General features: G+C 40.8%; 2 protein-coding genes across 3 annotated transcripts in view; both read left to right on the forward strand.

The window, feature by feature from the left end:
* Positions 1–821: 821 nt before the first annotated feature.
* LOC121530874 (early growth response protein 3) lies at positions 822–10,676 on the forward strand. The gene is made up of 2 exons (XM_041836187.2): positions 822–1,290; positions 4,627–10,676. The coding sequence occupies exons 1-2, from the start codon at positions 1,137–1,139 to the stop codon at positions 5,733–5,735; spliced, it is 1,263 nt and encodes a 420-aa protein (XP_041692121.1). The 5' UTR covers positions 822–1,136; the 3' UTR covers positions 5,736–10,676.
* Positions 10,677–11,239: 563 nt separating this feature from the next.
* LOC121530876 (bridging integrator 3) overlaps positions 11,240–22,911 on the forward strand; it is a 43,909-nt gene continuing 32,237 nt past the window's right edge. For both annotated transcript variants that reach the window (XM_041836188.1, XM_041836189.1), the window contains exons 1-2: positions 11,240–11,369; positions 18,360–18,408. In XM_041836188.1, coding sequence (XP_041692122.1) covers positions 11,362–11,369; positions 18,360–18,408 — 57 coding nt within the window. In that variant the 5' untranslated portion in view covers positions 11,240–11,361. The remainder of the gene's footprint in view (positions 11,370–18,359; positions 18,409–22,911) is intronic.

The following is a 22,911-nucleotide window of genomic DNA, read 5'->3' on the forward strand; positions in this document are numbered from 1 at the left end:
TGTAGGCTATAAAGCCATTATTTTACTATAATGTGTAATGATGTAATACATGTGTATAATACTGTACATGTACATACATTTAAGATGTGAATATAGTATTCATGACTTAAATCATGCAAAAACATTTTCAAGAGAGGAGTTGATATGCCATCTTCAGAATGTTATGCATAGTTGTCTCCGGCGAGCATATTGTGTATGGATTAAACTGGTTCAGTAGGTAGGCTATAGCATAGCTTACCTTTACAATGTCCACTAGCCTATATGTTGAAACCTGAAAACTGTCACCCATTTAAATGTAGAATTCCCGTTGTCTAGCCTAATTGGAATATTTTCTTTTTTATCTCACACCGAATAATTGCGATGATTTTGCAAAAGCTGCTTTACACATTAATGGATATGATGATTCTAATGTCATTTTGGCCAGAATTATTTTGATTTGTGGTTCAGTTGTCAGTGTTCCAATATGACAAAGGATAAAAGTTACATGTGTTCTCGAGGACAACACGAATAGCTCGTATTGAACAACATGCTTCATTACAAAGCTATGCCAATTAGTTGAAAACTTTATTAAATGTGAGTTCGTCTACAGTTAGCATAGTAGACCAACACAGGCTTCGCTCCACCGAGCTCATCGGTCGCTTAAGACTGTCTTACTGCAACGGACTCTAACGTTTCCACTATGAGATGCTTCCATTGGTGACGTGTGTATACGGTCTGGCATTGTGTATCCATAAATGGTCATCTACGTCACATAAATGTTCCGTCCCCCTATTTAATACCAGCAAGCGCTGGAGTTCCCTATCCGAGCAATACAGATCAGCGCTACACTTGTGCAACCACCACGGTTTCATTGATTCACAGACTTTAAACTCCCAACAAGCAAAAAAAACAGGTATCATTGTATATTAGATTAATAACAATTGCCTGTGACAATTCAGCTCGACTGTGTCTCAACGGAGAGATATCAACGCTGTCTCTGAAGGGAACTTGGATAGCCTACAACATCTAGGATTTTTTTCCCCTCCACTCTCTAACCCGTATAGATCATCATCTACTGTGTTTTCTATTTGAAAGCACTGTTGGTGATCTATTCGGACACCTGCACGTTGCCATTTATGTCAGACTAAATAACTGCTATGACAGGGAAACTAGCGGACAAGCTCCCTCTTACCATGAGCAGTTTAATAAACACGATTCCTGACAGTCTTTACGCAGAAGAGGACATTCCGACGTCTATGAACATTTTCACCAATTCGGATTCTATAAACCACTACTCGCAAATGAATACAGGTAAGCATAGTTTACTTTGTTTGTGATGTGATTGGGTTCTGTTCTATCCAGGCTCTATTTTAACTACAGCGCGTCTCAGCTGTGGAGAGCGTGCAGGCACCGCAACAGTTGTCTTGGAGCCCGCGCGCCGGGAACATCTTCCAGGCACCTGTTTGCGCTTCGGGCTGTTACGCACAGACTCGATCTCAGTTGAATATCTTGTTTTTGATAACATATTTCACAAAGGTTAGATCCTACTATTTTGATGACATGTAAAACAAGTGCTGTTAGTGTTAACCATATGAGAGGCAAGCTTTTATGCCAGAAATATGATGCGTAGCCTAACGATGTCAAAAGCCTATGAGTTAACTGTCACGATTTCACAACCTGCAATTTACATGTAAGGTCAAACAGTAATTAATAGTATCATGAACTTATATGCTCTGGTGAAAACGTACCCAAAATGATTGGCATGCCTTTAAAGTGAAAGTAAGTCTACAAACGTACAAATTGGCGTAAGATTCATAGATTAAAAATACATGTAGGCCTAATCACCAAAACAAAAACATAAATTGACTTGCTATGAAAGGCCTACATTGTTAAATTAAATTGAAGCATGATAAAGCCATCGTTTTGTTGATTGATAGTCTATAAATAAATGTTCCACTGCTGGCTCTAAACGACAGTTGCACACATTCATTATTTCTAGCCAACATTAAATTAATCAATTAATTAATCATTCTTTGTATATTTGTCGACAATTTAGATATTGTTTTTGGATTGGGCTATGTGTGGCATGGCCATCCCCTATATAGTGGGCGTTCGACCGGCGCTGCATTTAAAACTTTCCCATGCCTAGCCTCACGCGTAGGCTAGGCTATAGGCCTTATAGCAGGCTATTCGACCATAATGATTAGGCTACATATACAAATCTATGAAGACATTTTATTTATTGGTTCTCACTGGAATGCAAGTCTCCAGAGGACAGCAACTTTCAATTTCAGAGATGTGTGACATACAATGATAATGTATTCTGTTAAAATTGAATGCAAGTGTTTGTCAATTCTAAAGTGAAGTTTAGAAGAACATGTAGGCCTACTTTTATATGATAATTGTAACGAACCTTGAGAGCAACACATACATGTTTTCAGATCAAATATGCTTCAGACACACCAACAGATTTTATTCAAATTTAGAGTCAGCGGTACAGTATAGCACATTTCAATTGGACCTCGGAACTGTATGTCAATAAATGAGGAATGACAATTTTATGGTAGCCTATTGAAAGTGTGTCACTCAAAAATGAATGCATTTGACAGAAAATATACCTAATTGTTGTTAGAGTTGTGGTTAGCCGCAAGCTAAAGATAAAGGCCTATACAGTCTTTAATAACTTAATTAAATATAATACAGTAGTCTAACTATTTCACTACATAATTATATAGCCATCTGAAGTGTCAGTATTGTTTATAGGTTCATCAATGTATAGTTAAATTGTCCAAATATAATCGATATTGATTATCGAATATCTATGTATATTTGTTATTTGCAAAGTAAATGTAGGCTAAATTGTAGTTAACCTTTACAAATATATGACTGAAAACACAGCACCAACCACGTCTAATTCTAATATTGATATATGTTCTATCATTACCCGTCCCCGTGCCCTAGTACAGTAGTGTTTGCCGATGCGTTAAAATGACTTTTGCTGTGATATAACTAGGCCTATCACCTCTCGATACTCAGAGATACAGCATTTTCCTCATAACTAATCGGGAATAAATACGATTTTTGAAAAACGTAATGAAAGAGATGAAAACCCTTTTACATGCCTCACACCTTAGGTTAGCCAAGTGTTTGCCAGCTAGCCATCAATGTATGATAATGTGACATGTTCATGTCATATCATATCTGACTGGATATTTTCATTCAAATCACACACATTTTGATAGCTATTCCCTATGATGAGCAACATTTTGATAGCTATTCCCTATGATGAGCAACATTTTGATAGCTATTCCCTATGATGAGCAACATTTTGAAGTACCTAGACCCTTGTGCAAGTGGTGTTCTCTCACAATATTCACCCCAAAGTTATAACACCAGCTCACTTGACAGCAACATCTGTGACACTGCTTAAATGTTCTTTTAACTAAAACAAATCAAAATATTGAGGAAGATTACAGCAATATAGTGACTGCCTTGTATTCCTATAGCCTACATGATGAAACACAATCCTAAGCATTGGCTATTTTTTTAGGCTTGTTTTCTTCAACTTCACCTCCACAACAATTCAAATATAACCTCGTGTTGAATAGTTGTGTGAAATGTATGTAATTTTGGTTTTGTTTGCTTCATCATGCTTTGCCCTTAGCCAAATTCTGGTAAACAGACAGTAATTACTGGGACTGAATATATAAGCACCCCTGTGTATAATTTATTGCGACGTGAATGATGGGCTGATTTATATCTGTTGATGTATGAATTCTGTTAAAATGTCTGCACAAAACCTTTTAAAACGTCTGCACAAAGCTGTGCCAAAACTGCATTCATTTGGATATTTTCATTGCAGGTGTCTGATATGATATTCTATAATACCTAAGATAGACTACTACAGTACTAGTGAAAAACACACTGACATAAGAGCAAGAAAGTTAGTGTGGACATAACATTTACCTAGATGGCCAAATGTGCATTGCTATGGCCAGATGTGTATAGCTGACCCTACGATCTGAGTAGGAAGTATACTTTACAGTTGAATTTTCTCATTTTGAGTAGATATCTTTTTCTGCTAACCCACGCAGCTACATTGAACATGCATGTATCTGTGAGAGTGCTAGCAGTGGTGTCTGGCTTGCACCCTGTTGTGTGGAAATCAGATCTTGCCATTCAGTGTGTCTGTCCTCCTGTGAGACATATAATGACTGGATCAAAGGGGGTGTTTAGGTCTTGATTTATGAGAGCTTGTGGGATCTGAGCGAGAGAGCACTGTCTCAGATGCACAAGACAGTCGATAAACTTGCAGGTCTGACAGCACCGCTAACTTTTTCCTATGAACTGTATTGGACTGCTTTGTTTTATGATTTTTTATTGGCAGACTATTTGCAGAGATATGCAGAGAAGCTGAATTTCGGACTAATCGAGGACTCTGACTGAAATCAAGCAAGTTCATATTTAGCGTAGTCTAGCGTAGTAGCTCCTAGACTTTCAAAAAACTTTTCTGCACTAGTTGTACTGCACACTTTCATGTATGTTTTTTCTAACAGGTTCTGCTTTTAGTTGTATTTCATTTTTATGTTATAACAGCTGGGTGAACGATTCATTAAAACGTATTTAATTTGTTTCCCTGTCATCCAGATAATATCATGGATCTGGGGATGGGAAGTGATAAGGGAACCTCGGAGATCCAGTACGGCTCCAACTTCCAGTCCAACCGCAGTGGGCAGACCGTCACCTATCTGGGGAAGTTTGCCTTCGACACTCCTTCGGCGGGTGGAATCGGGGGCTCCGGCTGGTGTTCAGACAACAATATCATTAGTTTAGTAAGTGCTGGGATCCTGGGCGTCTCCCCGTCGCCTGGCAATATCACCACACAGACGTCGTCCTCTGGGGCCAGCATGGGCGGCCAGTCCTCAGACATGGAGCAGGTGTACGGTCCGCCACTGCCCGCCTATTCCACCTGCAGTGACCTGTACCAGGACCAGGTCTCCTTCCATCACAGCCCTGCCACTAGCACTGCCCTCGGCTACCCCGGCAATGACTATCACACCACCTCCAAGCCCTCCATGGACGGGAGCCTTTTCTCCATGATCCCAGACTACAACCTCTTCCATCATCAGGGTGAGGTTGGCGTGATGGAGCACAAGCCCTTCCAGTCCATGGACCCCATTCGCGTCAACCCCCCACCTATCACACCGCTGGAGACCATTCGAGCATTCAAAGACAAGCAGCAGATTCATCCAGGTTTCATGGGTGGGCAGCAGCTTGCTCCTCAGCACCACCAGCCACCACAGAGGCTAACACTCAAACCAATCCGACCACGGAAGTACCCAAACCGGCCCAGCAAAACCCCTGTGCATGAGCGGCCACATGCCTGCCCAGCAGAAAACTGTGACAGACGCTTCTCCCGTTCAGATGAACTGACACGCCACCTCCGCATCCACACGGGTCACAAACCCTTCCAGTGCCGCATATGCATGCGCTCCTTCAGCCGAAGCGACCACCTGACCACCCACATCCGCACGCACACGGGCGAGAAGCCCTTCTCCTGTGAGTTCTGTGGACGCAAGTTTGCCCGGAGTGACGAGCGCAAGAGACATGCCAGAGTTCACCTCAAGCAGAAGGACAAGAAGCCGGCTGACAAGGGGAGTGGGGCAGCTGGCAGCCACAGCTCACCCCCCAGTTCCTGTGGTGGCAGTGGAGGAACCAGCGATGGCAACATCATGACTGTCACTACCTGTGCTTAGGATGGATCATCACCATGCCCTAACATAAGACTGGGGAAGGATCCTATCCACAATGAGACAAATAGATGACTCTTTCTCTCTCTTTTTCTCTTACACTCCATCTCTCCTCATTTTTATTTCCAGGTAATATTTCCCTCCTCTCCTCTATTTGGAGATGGGCTTGTTTTGTTGTAAGAGTAGGGTAAGGAGAGGACATAGATGGTAGGGCCAACAACTGTGTGAATGCCAGCAAGCAGATGGGCATCATGGCACCGGCTGTCCAAGAGGACATGGCATATCTTTGAGAATTCAATTCAAGTTTCTGAAGTCATATCATGTCTTGTGTTTTCTGAGAAATTCACCAAGAATCTAGGCAGAGGAGGGATTCAAAAAATGTTGTACCATTGGTTTGAGACTGAATTACATCTAGGCATAGAATAAGGTGAGCTATGTTTGGGATGTATGCATTTATTTCATCTGGTTGTTAAAAGTGCAATTGGTTGTATTTGTGTACTGTTTTTGGATACCTTATTTACTGCACTTTCGATTGCCTTTCTTTTAGTTGAAAAAGTATTTAATTACTTTGTTTTTTATTGTTTCTCAACAGAATGTGCCGAACATATTGGGATAATAATGACTACGTTTGTTTTCTTAATTGTGCCTGTGATTAACCAAACATTACAAAGACATAAACTATCTGTCCGGCAGATTGGTAGCCCCAAAATACTCTAAAATAGTTTTTATTTTAGTATTATTTTTGCAATTATTTGCATCACAGTTACAGTTCAATGGTTCAAAAGCCTTTTGCTATAAGCTTAAAACATTAGCATTAAAAAGCCCCAGGAATCATTGACTTTGCCCATCCAAACATGATCCTGTGATCAATGGACCAGTCTTTGGTGGTAATCTATTGTGGTCTGATGCACCCACAATTAAATGGATTGCAACATTAATGGTAAATAATCATGAACCAATGACACATTTTCAACATGTTCACTACAAATTACACACATCCATGAAAGATAGCCTACTAAGATGTCCAAGATAAAAAAATAAGATATATATATTTTAAGTTCATATATATATATTTTAAGTAAGAGTGTTTTATGTAGCTTTCGTCTATCTTCCGAAGACTCCTCTTCATCACATTTATACGTGTATTTAAGACACATTCGACCAATCTTGAAATGTAATGTTGAGAGTGTAGAGAAAAAGACTAAAACATTGAAATACCTGCCTCTGTAGGCTACTGCAAGCCGACAACAAATCTGGATAAAAGCAGAGATGAATTAGAGGGCCTTTTACCTGCGCTTTCACTGACAGAGACCTGCCAGCTACATGCATGTAATTAGAGATATTGTAAAATGAAAGGGACGCAAATGCTTTGCATATTGTTACAATGAGCAACACCTGTAAGAACTACCATGGAATCTACATGGTATTGCCATGTTTATACCTCCTACTATTGTGAGATTCTGAATTTAGAAATGAGGGATTGTTATTTTTTCTACAGTGAGAGATGTAAAGAGGTATATTACTTAAACTTTTGTACTCAGATTGTGGAAGGCACCATGCACTTCAGTATTAAATTGTGCATTTGTGTGCAAGTGTTTTAGACGTACACTATATAAAAATACACACATTTCTAACTGACTGAATGCTTGTGCAGAAGGTGTCTTAAAATGCTTCTTGTAAAGTAATAATACTGCAGAATGTTTTGTGAACACAAGTCATTGCAAAAGACGAGCATTGAGAGAGTGCCAGATTGGGTGCATTATCTTCCATTTCAAAACTATCTAATATTATTTGTACCTACTGTAGGGTTCTAAGTGGAAAGTGGTTTGAGGAAACACTAATGTGTTCTTAAGCGAAATAAACAAAAAACAGTTTTAAACAAAAATTGTGTGTATTTCAATTGCAAACAAACCTGTAATGTATTGGATTCCAAAGTTCAGTCAAATATATGGAAAAAGATAAGCCTAGTACACAGTATGCAAAACAAATCATTATTCACATGGATTTTTATTGATCAGTAAGGCAATATACCGTTTTACACATGCCAAGTCTGACATTGACTGAAGGCTATACACTACTTGATTGTCTCTAGATTCAGAAAATATTTTTTTTAGGTCATACTGATAAGAAAATGCACTCAAATGCGTCAAATCTATAAAATCACTAATTATAACACCGAATAGATAATAATGGACAATACCATTCATTGCAGGGATGTGAATCCAAACTGTTTGGGAATTGATCCACTACATTAGATTGTTGTCTTCACTGTGCTCAATGCTCTTGTCAGCTGTGGTCTTGATGTTTTTCTAGGATGTCTTTCCCCTGAAAGGGCAGTTATTTTCCCCTCCTGTCCCATCAGGCCCTGTGTGAGATCATTTGTGCACCACAGTCGAATGTGTTCTCTGTGTATTTGATATGGATTATTTATTGTCATAGCAGGTGCCTGATAGTAAAAACGTTCAGAAATCTTGATTGAAAATGTCAACAAATGTCAACAATGAGAATTTATAAATGCATTGCTCTCTGAGAACACAGAATTCTCCAATGTGCTTCCAAGGCCACATTCCCTCTTTCCTGTGCAAACCGGTTTTCATTGCTGTGCTTCCTGGCGAGTATCCACTTATTTTCCAATTAATTTGGCCCCAGAGAGTCTTTCTCCAGTTCATCTACTGTAAATGGATAAATTAACAGACCCCTTGCATTGTCTGAAAGTGTTGGCGAGTTCACACATACAGTATCATCTCACTTATTATGTACATCAATGTCTTTATTGAAGTGCATTTTAGGACAATTGTATTCCTGGTGCCAATGATTATTATTTCCTGGACTTTGCTTGAGCTAGTTCGATGTATGGAAGGAATTGAAAAAGGATAGATAATTGTTCATTAAGAAAGTGGGAAAATAAAGGATATAGAAGGGGAATGTAGATGATTACAGTCTATATATAATGATGCTCAAATAACACTGGTCTGTATTGAATCAAAACTGTATCAATTGAAGTGTGATTTGCCTTAAGCTAAGTGAAGTCTACAAAACTGTATGGCTTGGAATCCTTGAATTTCTTCCTTCAGTTCTGGCCTTTAATGTCAAAAGTGTGTACACAAGCAACTGAACCCATCTTAACTTCTGAGGGGATGGAATTCTCAACAGCTGAGACAGGGTTGGCTCTCAGGTGGAAAGGGCAAATATAATCTGTATCAGTGAACACCAAATCTCTCCAAGGATTTGGTGTAGACATCATCTGCTGGTTTGGGATATTGTTTCAGCCTCTTCTGGTTTAGAATGATGTCTTCATTCTTTTAAGGGTACATGGTATGTAAAACCATACGGAATGAGCTAAATACCTTCTGAATTATTCTGTACTTTTTCATTCAGCCAGCATGGTTCAGCAAGAAAAGCTTTGCAGTAAGAGTAAAATAACAAAGACAGTTCTCAGAGATCATATGGCAGCCCTGTGGATTTGATGCTCGTACGTGAAGGTTCAAATGTTGAGTTTCTGGTATTGAATTAGGTTTGGTTTGAAAGAATACTGTGTTTATCTAGCTCTCGGTGAGAAGAGTGGAAGTTGTGCTCGGAAGAGAGGCGAATACGCCAACATATTTCCATCTGTCACCCAAAGACATGTTATTACAACATTGTAAATTGGATGTCATCTGTTACATTTCGGATTAATGCAAATTGCACCCTGTAAAAGCATGGTCTATATTACATATAACAATTGTACATTTTTATTTCACATTACTGTTAAATATCAAACCACTGTCAAAAGATCTGAAAGCAAGAACTGTCCTCATGAATCATAATTGAATACTGCTTTGTTTGTCCCATATGATCTGAACACAGTACTTTCAGTGGACGACATTACCATGTCAATTAGAGTTAAACTATTTGTAGACTGATTTCCTTTATGTTTTTGTATTTGTCTTGCTCTGGTATGATTTGAGAGGATACGTTAAGTGTGTAAGAGATTAACATAAGAGAGCTCCTTTCATATCTTCTCCTCATCATCCTGGTCATTTTCGGGTCAGTCTTGGACTCAAGCCAACCTTAACAGTCATGTTTGTGCCAAATTAGGTTGCAGGGTTGGGTGATTAGGAACAATATGCGATGAGAACTCCACAGAAGCAACAAACGTAAATGTGACCTCAGTCAGTTTACAGCTGAAGCGGCCATGTGCTGATGTCTGTGTTTACTCTTTTAATTTACTGCAAAGCTGCCTTTGTGCAAGAACATTACAGACTGAAAGTAAACATTCCAAACAAAACCTCCATGGCCACTTTTGTACTAGGATAAATGACTGGCAGCTCTTCTCATCTTAATGACCCAAAAATGCTGCAACTGTTGAAATTGATGATAGATTGCTATCCTAAACGCTTATCTTGAGGATGGTACCAAAAATGGTCAATGTGGTCCATATTTAGTAGAGTAAGTTAAACTTTGGCAGATGGCACTCAAATGTTTTGGGGAAAATTGTATTTGTTATCTCCTGTGTTTCCTTTTCAGTATATCTTCACGTTTGCATGTGCACGAAAAGGTTCCAAACATGTTTAGAGCCACCCTAAGGTTCTAAAGGTGGTGCTCAATTATTTTTATTTTATTATGCATGAAAATAATTATTACAATAAAAACATTAAACATTAGTAAAATGGGACAAACTGCGGAAATACAAATATGGACATTTTGGAAAATCACACTGGGATTTGAGAACTGTTTTTGTTGGCTTCTTTTCAAAGAAAACAAGAGGTCTTGTTGAAAAAGTTGTGGATGTTTTTACTTCATGTTTTCTATTACCTTATAATAAGGTCTTACTATAAATTCTGAATATTGTAATTACATTTATTATCCTTTTGTGGTGGGGAGATGTACTCCCCTCATTGTTAACTTGGCACTTCAGTTTGTTGTAAGGCAATTGTTTTTGTTATTTCTATGTAAAGTACTTGAATAAAGAAAATGAAACTGTGTGTGTACCATTTGCAGTATTATATATATATTTTTAAAGATAACATTCTTATTTAAAACATTTCAGAATGTACACAGACTCAAATTATCTTTGATTTGGTGGAGGAATAGGCCTGAAACATTATGTTAAATGCCTATCAACAAGCGTAGGTTACTATGGAATTACCATTTTGTTAGGCACACAGGTTTTAAATAACTTTTTAAAAAAGGGATCTGCCTACACTCACTGGCATGGCATCATACTTCCATCCATGTAGGTATTTTATCTCCATGCTTCCACATCTGGCCTGAAATCGACAGAGACCAGGACGAAATCCTCAAGGTCCAGGATCTCTTTTATTTCTGATCTTTCCTTGATTTTAGCTAATCTGTCAGAAGCATAATTTCGTCAAATGTATTTTCTAAGCTATAATATAACATTTAAAACTACACAAATGACATTCTGAACAGACAAGCCCACATAAATAGTTTTATCTCGATCGATCTCTACTTTATATCTATGTTACCAAGTGCGCCGTTCATGCCTTTCTGCTTTCCGTAGTTACTATCCTCTTGACCTCACGTGAACACTAACTACTGTAGCCACTTCATCTAGTATTTTCTGTGAAAAGGGATGAGGTTTTCTGAGAGAAAAGCTGCACATTGAAACTGGATTAGAAATTCAGACAAAATGAGCTGGTATGTATTTTGATAAGACAGCTAGCTAAACGGTAGACGAATATACCTTCAAGCTAATAGTTTGCCTCTACAAGTTAAGTTGTGGGGGTTAGCGACAGCTGAATTGTTAGCTAGCAAACTAGCGAATTTAGGCTGTGTGGTTTAGCTTTCAGTAAAGTAATCTAGAAATATATTATTAAACAAATTAGTTATGTAGCTAATGTGGTGACAGATATATCGAACAGTATAGGTCCAGTTGCCTTGCAAAGTTGTCAACTCATTTTCAAACGCTAGCATGAGTGCACCTAGCTAGCTACCTAACGTTAGCTAGCTATTTATATTAGCTAGCTAGCTACCTTAGCAAGCTAGCTGTTGGCTTGCTTGCTAGCTTCAGCTTGTAAGAGTTAGTAAAATAGGCAACTAAGTAACTATTAACTAATTTAACTAACCAACCATCTAGTTAGCAGATATCGTTTCGTGCCAGTACTAAGTAGCTAGCTAAGGAATTTAAATCAAATGTTTACATTGTCAACTTTGGAGTTACATTCTTAGCTAACGTTCGCTAGCTAGCTAGGTAAAAAATGTTGCCTGCTAGGCAGGAGGAACTTGCTTGACAGCCAACATTTCACTGTAGCCTGAACTTGTAGAGACCCTTACAGGCCATACAGAACATTTTCCATACACATTAGCTAGCCCTCACCCTTTCAGACATGTCTTTGATATATGTAGGGGACTTATTGGGTGGAGATCTTTGGTAGTTTCTTGTGCTTCTGTGACTGCCCCCATTTGCATGGCTATAATGTGTCAGTGATTAAATAATCAAGACAGCGTCATATAGCTGAGGATCAATAGCTGGCAGGCGACGCTTCCATCAGAAGGCACAGCCAAGCACGAGGTCAAGAAGGGGGTGCCAGTCCAGTGAAAGAGCCCTTTATGGACTTTGCTGACCATTGCATTCCAGTCAGGCCCTCACTCTAGCTTCTTTGACGCCAGTGATTTGACTCAGGGGTCATCAGAACAATCACACTCCTAATGTCCTCAACCAGCCCTCTGTACTCCATTCTATAGCCCCAGTTAATGTTATCCCCTTGCCGATGGCGTACACGTTTGTAGTTCCAACATATTCATTTGTTCTTCCTGTAGCAGCATAATGTCTGTATTTTTATAATGCAGAGCTAATGGCTGTGATGGTAAATAAGACTGTTGTTACTCTGGGCATGCATACCTCTAGACTAGAGTGACGTCTTTAAGGAAACAGCTTAGTCCTTGATTCTTGAATAATATAATTTATAAATGCCTCATTAGCTTAGTTCAACTGTCCTACCCCATCAGAACCCAAAATATAAGTTTGCTTTAATCCAATGTTTGTTAACAATGTAAATGTGAACAAACACTGTATAGAAAACATGGTTAAAACTATAATTCTGATATCATGGTTGGTCAGTCCTTGCATCTGTAGCTCGGTCTGAATTTGAGTGGTTACATTTCTCCAGCCCTATCCCTCAGCTTTTTACCAAAACAGTGGTGGGGTGGCTGCTTTGTTATTGTTTCAACTGCATATTGACACTTTAAGCAATAGGCCTACACCTAGCCAGGAAAAACATATTTTCATGATTTCACTAATATCACACCAAATTTTTTTTTATTATTCAGTAGTTTTCACCTGATGAAGTAGAATCCTGTTGGAAAATAATGTTAAAAGTACCATTTATATTCCCAAAACATACATTGAGAATTATACTGTTGCTGCTTCCTGTTGTCATGGCTTTTTGTTGTAAAACACCAGTTTTATATGTCCAAATTCATAATCAATGCTGAAATAAGTTGTGACATTTTGAAAACCAATACATAAAACGTACTCCCTACACACACGTGTCACACTTGTTCAGATTACTTATATTTTGCTAAATTAGTACCTTTACTACCTTAAAAACTGCACACGCACCAATATTTACTAAGCAGTCACTTAAGACTGGAAATCATTCACTTGTTCTACTGTAATCAATAGCGTGTGCAAATTAATCACTCACATCGATATTGTATTGAAATCAATGGAACTGGGACAATAACCGTGGCGACATGTACCGTTTGCGCTCTTCTAACAGACAAACCTCAATGAACTTGGGTATTCTACATATATCTGTTGATGGATGACAACCCGTCGTAGCCATTTATCAACATATCTCTGAAAATGACAGCTGCATTCTAAGTCCCACAACAGACTGGCACGTATGACAAAAACACTGTTACTAAACCAAAGATATTGATTTGTTTTAAGCAATCGATTTTGTGAGATCGTGATGCCAATAAACTTTAATACTAACATCACCATTCTGAGGTAAAAAGGATGTGTATTTCCTGTAATTCTTGTGTGATAAAAACAGTAGTCTGTGTAATGTAACACGTTCTGTCCACCATAGGGAAGTTAGCGTAATATAACATAATTAAATATGTCGATTCAATATTTTTATATATGATAGTAAATGTAGCCATGAAGGGATGCACCTGGTCAGCAACAATGTTCAGATACGCTGTGGTGTTCAAACGTTGCTCAATTGGTATCAAGGGACCTAACGTGTGCCAGGAAAACATTCCCCACATCATTACACCACCGCCACCAGCCTGTACCATTGACACTAGGCAGGATGGGGCCATGGACTCATGCAGCTTTTGCCAAATCCTGACTCTGCCATCGGCATGACGCAACAGAAATCGGGATTGGTCAAGCTAGGCAATGTTTTTCCACACCTCAGTTGGCCAGTGTTGGTGATCGCGTGCCCACTGGAGCTGCTTCTTCTTGTTTTTAGCTGATAGGAGTGGAACCCGGTGTGGTCGTCTGCTGCAATAGCCCATCAGTGACAAGGACCGACGAGTTGTGCGTTCCGAGATGCCGTTCTGCACACCAATGTTGTACTGCACTGTTATTTGCCTGTTTGTGGCCCTCCTGTTAGCTTGCACGATTCTTGCCATTCTCCTACGACTTCTCTCATCAATGAGCTGTTATTGCCCACAGGACTGCCGCTGACTGGATGTTTTTTGTTTGTCGCACCATTCTCGGTAAACCCTAGACACTGTCATGTGTGAAAATTCCAGGAGGCCGGCTGTTTCTGAGCTACTGGAACTGGCGCGCCTGGCACCAACGATCATACCACGCTCAAAAGTCGCTTAGGTCTCTCGTTTTGCCCATTCTAACAATCGAACAGTAACTGAATGCCTCAATGCCTGTCTGCCTGCTTTATATAGCAAGCCACGGCCACGTGACTCACTGTCTGTTGGAGTGAACCATTTTCGTGAACGGGTGGCATACATAATAAACTGGCCACTAAGTGTATTTCCTCCTACTTTAACCACGGAGGGAAGTAAAAAAAATGCTCCTAAGCACAATTTAACCAGGCACCCTAGACTAGAGGGTCTGTGCAGCAGGCTGAACATTTGACATCCCTACTACACCACCAGCCATATTGTTGTGTGGACCACAGTAGAACTCAGGGAAAGTTAGGACTATTGGGCTTCATTTTATAAGAAAAAAGTTAGGGCTATAATTGTGTAAGGACATTTAGGCTAAATATAAAAAATGAAGGCCTAAGACTTTGTCTATAAATTGGCCCTTGCCTACTCCTTGATTCATGAAGTGAAAGTATGCCTTCTTTTTTTAAACAACACCCATGCCACGTTATAGCCTAATATGCAAATATACCAAGACTATAATTTTACGATAATTCAGAATAGGCCCAGGCTATATCAAGGTTATTGACCTAAAGGCTAAGTACTGTATTGCTGTTTTGAATTCAAATATTGGAACATGTCCAAAGATGCTAAACATGATCATTTCTGACATGATATTTAGCATATAGAATAATCCCCCCAAAACATGCCATCTTATTTCTCAGTTGTTTAACCTGACATCTAGGCCTAACCTATTGTAGTTTGAGCACAATGTAGTGCTGTTGTGCTTGGCTTACTGTAATAACTGTTCACTTCGACTAATAAGCTGTAAATCTGTCCATAAGAGAGAAGGTTGTGCTCTCTATTTAGCCTACCTAATGTAGCTCTGTGCAAGCTGTGTCTTTCCTGCCCTTGTTTGAGTAGGTCATGGGATCAGGGCTTACAGACTAACCAAAGTTTCTAAATGTACAGGCCTCTACTAAAATGGCACTGTGTGTGAAGAAACATAACAAATGATTCCCACAGCATACACCATCCTCCTTCCTCTACCCCTCTATATAGCCTACCATTCTCTCTGGATTGCTTTGGGAATTTGAGCAAATAAGGCAGTGTCCACAAAGGCAAAGTATACTTATTAAAAACAGCAGTCTATGACCTATTGTGTTACAGTAGGTTTGATTGTATATTCTACTTGGCCAATATATTTTGTATTGAAGGGCTAAAGATATAGCCTAGGCTACAGTCGGGGTGTTTTGCAAGAACTCTAGCAGGCCTTGCTGCCTTAATGATCTTACCTTCTTTCTTGGAAAGTTACTGCATGTTTAACATGCAATTGACATATCATAATAGTCCTTGCGAAGTCTTGTGATTGTTGCTCAGATAGTTAGGACCAGTTACTGCCATAGTGGTCTGGTGATGCGTTGCATGCGTAATAAGATGAGTCACCCTGTGGACCACAGGAATTTCAGTGGGTGACGAAATGTAGTTTTCCATGATGGTGTTGGGTTGTCAGAAGTATGACAGGTGAAAATATTTTTCCTACTGAAATCAGCCATTTTGACCTTAGAACTTGGTTTATGAACGGAATACATCAATTTTTTACTTAAAACATTGCTTTACTCTAGGAGTCAAAAGGGGAATCAAAGGTCATCTTTCTCCTAGAGCTTTACCAGGGTTAGTTTGACAGGGACTTAATGCTCCCTCCTGCCAGTGAAAGCAGCCTTTCTGTTGTAATTCGGATTAAGACCATTTTCCTGTTGCCTCCCTTGGCTGTATTGGGCTTTCTGATTGAGCTGTCATCTAAGGGAACTGCCACACACATATCAATGGCGTTTCCTGGTTGCACAACGCGGCCCTGCCTCACACCCTCTCCTTTCCATCTCATTAGTCTACACACCTTTCTTTTGACGCAGCTGCTGTCTCACTGAGCCTGTCAACGGCAACCGTCCATCATGTGGCTTGGATGTTATTAGTGTCACATCAATGACATGCTACAGCCGTGTGCAGCGGCTATATAAAGACAATGTTTTCTTCCTCATGGATTCTCATCATTCTGGTGATTTAAGTAACAACTTACGTAGCGAGACATGGTTTAGAAAGTTGGTTTCAGGTGGATAAAAGACTGATGGCACTAAGAAAAGAAGCTGTTACTTATCAAAACTATCATCAGATGTCACAGTGTAGGCCTATTTAACAATATAATAACTCCTTTTTTTTTTTACGTATCAGTGTTTCCCCTAGGATTTTTTTCAGCAGTGGTGGCAAGGGTAGGGGGGATGCATTAGAGGTTAACACAGGAGTGAAAATCCATTCCTGTCTCTTCTTGTCCTGTCAAATTCTTCCCTTACTTTGTCCAAAAGTTATGTAACTCCAGAACTTTTGGGTCCCATCCCGATAAAAATCATTCCCGCCACGTGCTCATTTTTACACACAGAAATCAGAAATAACTTATTCCGTTAGCTGCTCATCTGTCTGTCCCCCACTCTACGTGTGAGTAGCCATAGCAACTGCTCCGTTTGGCTGCTGCTCAACGCTCACGAGACAGTTGCCTGCCCTGCACACACAGCTGATAACAACCACATTACGATATTTTGGCAATGAAGGCAGCCCTTCTACTTACCCACAGTTGGATGAACGCAATTCCTCTCTTGCAAGCTTCATCATTCATTGGCGTAAGTTGGCATCTGAGTAGTGACTGCACAGTGGCCATGGCTACAACTGCAGCGATGCGCGAGAGTGAGCCGACGGGAGGGGGGAAATGACCATTTATATTTTATTTAGCAGATGTTATTGCGGGTGTAGCGAAATGCTTGTAAGAATAAGAACTATATATGTACTGCCCGTTCCTGAGGACTGTCGATCCTGTCCCGTCCCGTCCTGTCCCGAACTTGACTCTAGAACTTGACTCCCATTCCTGCCGGAATCCTGTGGGAACTGCGGGAGTCCTGTTCCCGTGTCAACCTCTAGTGTGCATTGCTACTAGCGTTAGCGCAATGACATGCTAGCTGTTCCCATAGACTTCCAGTCATTGAGCCAACGACTCCATTTAAAAGCTTGTCTCGGACGGAATATATATATATTTTTTAATTACATTATTTTTGGCAGCGGTGGCAAGAATGTAATTAATATAGAGGAAACACTGCATATGGAGGTAGCCTAATGCTTAATCTAACCACATAACCTAACCATTACACCATTAATACAATTTGGAAATCTTAGAATCTTCTATCAGACGATGAGTCGGCTATCCTTGGATCTTGTCATCATACTGGCCCTGAAGTTTTTAATAAACCATAGGCTTAGGCTGTTGACAGACTGGGGGCTGTAAGGAGTGCGGAGTGATGCATTGTGAACTGCCTTTCTGCAGTCTCAATTCACAGCAATCTGTCAGGCCATGGCCATTATCTCAAATCAAATCAAATGTGGGCCTGTGTTTGATGTGGGCCTGTGTTTGATTGGTGGGGAGTAGTTGCAGGAAAGCCACTAGGAGCAGAGGGGACAGCAACTTCTAATTAGTGATATCCGCTAGCAGTGGAAGCCAGATGTGGTGACAGGAAGTCAAGGCACAGGGCTCCTGAAACACACTCCACAAGGCCAGGGGTTAACAGTGTTGGATTTGGCTGGCTGTGACTAAGCCATAGGATACACTTGTTCACTTGTACCCACTTCACAACACATTATTACCTACCAGTCAGTACCTGCTGTGGTCTGCCAGACCTTTAAAAATGCCTCTCATTTCAGTTAAATGTCTGTGTTTGGATGTGTTAGATTGTCTTTGTGATGTGCAGAGTGTAGTTGTACATGTACGTGTCTGTCCCATCAATTGATCATTTTGTCTGCTTCTAGGATGCCCTTCAAGATTGGACAACCAAAAAAGCAGATTGTTTCCAAAACAGTAAGTGTTCAGTATTCTCTCCTCTCCCTGTCCCTAACTTATAAAAATGACCTAACATGCCAACATAAGAGCTTCCATTAGTGGTGCACCTTCAACAGCTATGAAACCAGACAATAGATAATTAAATCATGTATAATTTCACTAGACACTCGCTACCAGGCTTTATTTAGCTTGTTGTATGGTTGTTATATGGAAGCATACTGTGATCTTACGACTACTGTTACTGATGCGTAAGAGACTTTCAGACCGCAAAAATCCAAGGTTGATAGTTGTACCTCTTTTATGGGCTAAGGCACTCTGGCCCAACCAATTAAAAAGAGTCAGTTGCATTTTGTTGTTAGAAATGTATGCTGTGTGTTTTAAATATGAGTGACCTTCTGCCAAAAAGACCGAAATGCTGTGGTGGCTCTGGAAGAGGATTTACATTTTCTGGAAGACTTATTCAATTTTAGCTTTTAAACCATGGATTTAGCTTTGAGGGAGAGCACCCCTATCCACATACTAGACTGGGCAGTGAAGGAGTTAGGCCTAATTCGTGTCTGTGTGGCCCGTGGAGAGACTCCATAAACCTCATACAATGTTTCAGGTCCCACAGAACTTAATGGACAACGGTTACCCAGCTTCTACTTCCAATCATTGATTCTCCAAAGGAGCCTGTAATTAGCACATTCAGAAATTTTGTTTAAAAATGTGGAGGAAACTCAAAGGATGTCCCTCATCCTGACCAACTACATTTTTTACTTGTTACCCTTGGGTTTTCTGAAATATCTTGATATTGTATAAGGCGTATGAGTCTGGGTTCACAAAATGAGCATAGTGTACTAAAGGTAACCACCAGCAAATCGTCAGACAAGATACTGTACCATCATCAATGAACCTGGGCAAGTGAGTCTGTGGGGTGGCAATTTGTCCAAACCATATGAGGGGGCAGAGGTTGCTGCCAGTGAGTGGGCACCCTCCTTTGGGGAAAACCACTTCCACAGTAATTTGTCTGTCTGTGGCCCAACAGCGGCAGACAGTAAGAACGGGCTCCCGGGCAGCTTCCTGTGACATCCCAGGCCATACCCAGGGAGTGGGCTAGAGTACAGGGAGCCCAGTGGACAGCCCGCCCTCCAGTGACAGAATGGCAGCTGCCTGTTTATCCAGAAGCCCACAGAACCACAAAAAAGGAACCCCTGCTACCTCCATAACCAGCGCTGACCTGTTCAATCAGTCCAGTCTGATCAGAGGAGGGTGTGGGTGTGGGCTTTCAACCAGACCTCTAGAACTCAAAACATGAAGCAAATTAGAGGATATGGAGCGACTTCTAATTGTCCAAGGACCAGGGGGAGCCAGTCTGTGCTCAGATTATGGGTTTATTGTTGGAAATTTCCATCGAAAAGGACCATGAGCTCAAACGTGAAGTTCATAGGAGTGAAGTTTCATATCAAATTGGGTGTCAAATGAAAGCTAAGAGTAGGGTTGCAAATGGAGGGTATATTACTGTAAACCTTTTACGTTTACCAGTAAACTACCAAAATGTTGGTATCTTTCAAGGATTTTATGTTATCTATCACAAGACATCTAGTGGCCCTTTTGGGTCTTCAGATTATCACAGGTGTCTGTAAAAATCTCTGGCCCTCTGTGTGGCCTTATCACATGTAAAATACAGTGGGGAGAACAAGTATTTGATACACTGCCGATTTTGCAGGTTTTCTTACAAAGCATGTAGAGGTCTGTCATTTTTATCATAGGTACACTTCAACTGTGAGAGACGGAATCTAAAACAAAAATCCAGAAAATCGAATTGTATGATTTTTAAGTAATTCATTTGCATTGTATTGCATGACATAAGTATTTGATACATCAGAAAAGCAGAACTTAATATTTGGTACAGAAACCTTTGTTTGCAATTACAGAGATCATACGTTTCCTGTAGGTCTTGACCAGGTTTGCACACACTGCAGCAGGGATTTTGGCCCACTCCTCCATACAGACCTTCTCCAGATCCTTCAGGTTTCGGGGCTGTCGCTGGGCAATACGGACTTTCAGCTCCCTCCAAAGATTTTCTATTGGGTTCAGGTCTGGAGACTGGCTAGGCCACTCCAGGACCTTGAGATGCTTCTTACGGAGCCAATCCTTAGTTGCCCTGGCTGTGTGTTTCAGGTCGTTGTCATGCTGGAAGACCCAGCCACGACCCATCTTCAATGCTCTTACTGAGGGAAGGAGGTTGTTGGCCAAGATCTCGCGATACATGGCCCCATCCATCCTCCCCTCAATACGGTGCAGTCGTCCTGTCCCGTGTGCAGAAAAGCATCCCCAAAGAATGATGTTTCCACCTCCATGCTTCACGGTTGGGATGGTTTTCTTGGGGTTGTACTCATCCTTCTTCTTCCTCCAAACACGGCGAGTGGAGTTTAGACCAAAAAGCTATATTTTTGTCTCATCAGACCACTTGACTTTCTCCCATTCCTCCTCTGGATCATCCAGATGGTCATTGGCAAACTTCAGACGGGCCTGGACATGCGCTGGCTTGAGCAGGGGGACCTTGCGTGCGCTGCAGGATTTTAATCCATGACGGCGTAGTGTGTTACTAATGGTTTTCTTTGAGACTGTGGTCCCAGCTCTCTTCAGGTCATTGACCAGGTCCTGCCGTGTAGTTCTGGGCTGATCCCTCACCTTCCTCATGATCATTGATGCCCCACGAGGTGAGATCTTGCATGGAGCCCCAGACCGAGGGTGATTGACCGTCATCTTGAACTTCTTCCATTTTCTAATAATTGCGCCAACAGTTGTTGCCTTCTCACCAAGCTGCTTGCCTATTGTCCTATAGCCCATCCCAGCCTTGTGCAGGTCTACAATTGTATCCCTGATGTCCTTACACAGCTCTCTGGTCTTGGCCATTGTGGAGAGGTTGGAGTCTGTTTGATTGAGTGTGTGGACAGGTGTCTTTTATACAGGTAACGAGTTCAAACAGGTGCAGTTAATACAGGTAATGAGTGGAGAACAGGAGGGCTTCTTAAAGAAAAAAACGAACAGGTCTGTGAGAGCCGGAATTTTTACTGGTTGGTAGGTGATCAAATACTTATGTCATGCAATAAAATGCATATTAATTACTTAAAAATCATATAATATAATGGATTTTTGTTTTAGATTCCGTCTCTCACAGTTGAAGTGTACCTATGATAAAAATTACAGACCTCTACATGCTTTGTAAGTAGGAAAACCTGCAAAATCGGCAGTGTATCAAATACTTGTTCTCCCTACTGTATATGAAATAACTAAGATGATCCCCCCCAAAAGAATGACAAACCATCAACTTAATGAATACCATGGTGTTTAAATTAGGGTTTCAGCAAATATCAAATATCAGTAATATTTTTTTTACAAACTTGTATTTTTTTTACTATGTCAATATGTAGAGTATCTTATGATAAGCTGTAGACCACACTATTTACCAAGAGAGTTTTCATCTATATTTTTCATAGCTGTCTATTTACCACCACAAACCAATGCTGGCATTAAGATTGCACTGAATGAGTTGTACAAGGCCATTAATCAACAGGAAAACGCTCATCCAGATGCAGCGCTCCTAGTAGCCGGGGACTTTAATGCAGGGAAACTTAAATCCGTTCTACCTAATTTCTACCAGCATGTTAAATGTGCAACCAGAGGGGAAAAAACTCTAGACCACCTTTACTCCACACACAGAGACGCATACAAAGCTCTCCCTCGCCCTCCATTTGGCAAATCTGACCATAACTCTATCCTCCTGATTCCTGCTTATAAGCAAAAACTGAAGCAGGAAGCACCAGTGATTCGGTTAATAAAAAAGTGGTCAGATGACGCAGATGCTAAGCTACAGGACTGTTTTGCTAGCACAGACTGGAACATGTTCCGGGATTCTTCAGACAGCATTGAGGAGTACACCACATCAGTCACTGGCTTCATCAATAAGTGCATCGATGATGTCGTCCCCACAGTGACCGTACGTACATACCCCAACCAGAAGCCATGGATTACAGGAAACATCCGCACTGAGCTAAAGGGTAGAGCTGCCGCTTTCAAGGAACGGGACTCTAACCCGGACGCTTATAAGAAATCCCGCTATGACCTCCGACGAACCATCAAACAGGCAAAGAGTCAATACAGGTCTAAGATTGAATCATACTACACTGGCTCTGACGCTCGTCGGATGTGGCAGGGCTTGAAAACTATTACAGACTACAAAGGGAAGCACAGCCGCGAGCTGCCCAGTGACACAAGCCTACCAGACGAGCTAAACCACTTCTATGCTCGCTTCGAGGCAAGCAACACTGAAGCATGCATGAGAGCACCAGCTGCTCCGGACGACTATGTGATCACGCTCTCCGTAGCCGATGTGAGTAAGACTTTTAAGCAGGTCAACATTCACAAGGCCGCAGGGCCAGACGGATTACCAGGACGTGTACTCCGAGCATGTGCTGACCAACTGGCAAGTGTCTTCACTGACATTTTCAACATGTCCCTGACTGAGTCTGTAAT

The sequence above is a fragment of the Coregonus clupeaformis genome, chromosome 18 (genome assembly GCF_020615455.1).
Source record: "Coregonus clupeaformis isolate EN_2021a chromosome 18, ASM2061545v1, whole genome shotgun sequence".
In the NCBI taxonomy this organism is placed as follows: domain Eukaryota; kingdom Metazoa; phylum Chordata; class Actinopteri; order Salmoniformes; family Salmonidae; genus Coregonus; species Coregonus clupeaformis.

Excerpts from the sequence above, each read along its gene's own strand:
- LOC121530874 (XM_041836187.2), top strand. The coding sequence starts at position 1,137 with ATGACAGGGAAACTAGCGGACAAGCTCCCTCTTACCATGAGCAGTTTA. Across the intron at positions 1,291-4,626 it reads CTACTCGCAAATGAATACAG|ATAATATCATGGATCTGGGG; the intron begins GTAAGCATAGTT and ends CCTGTCATCCAG.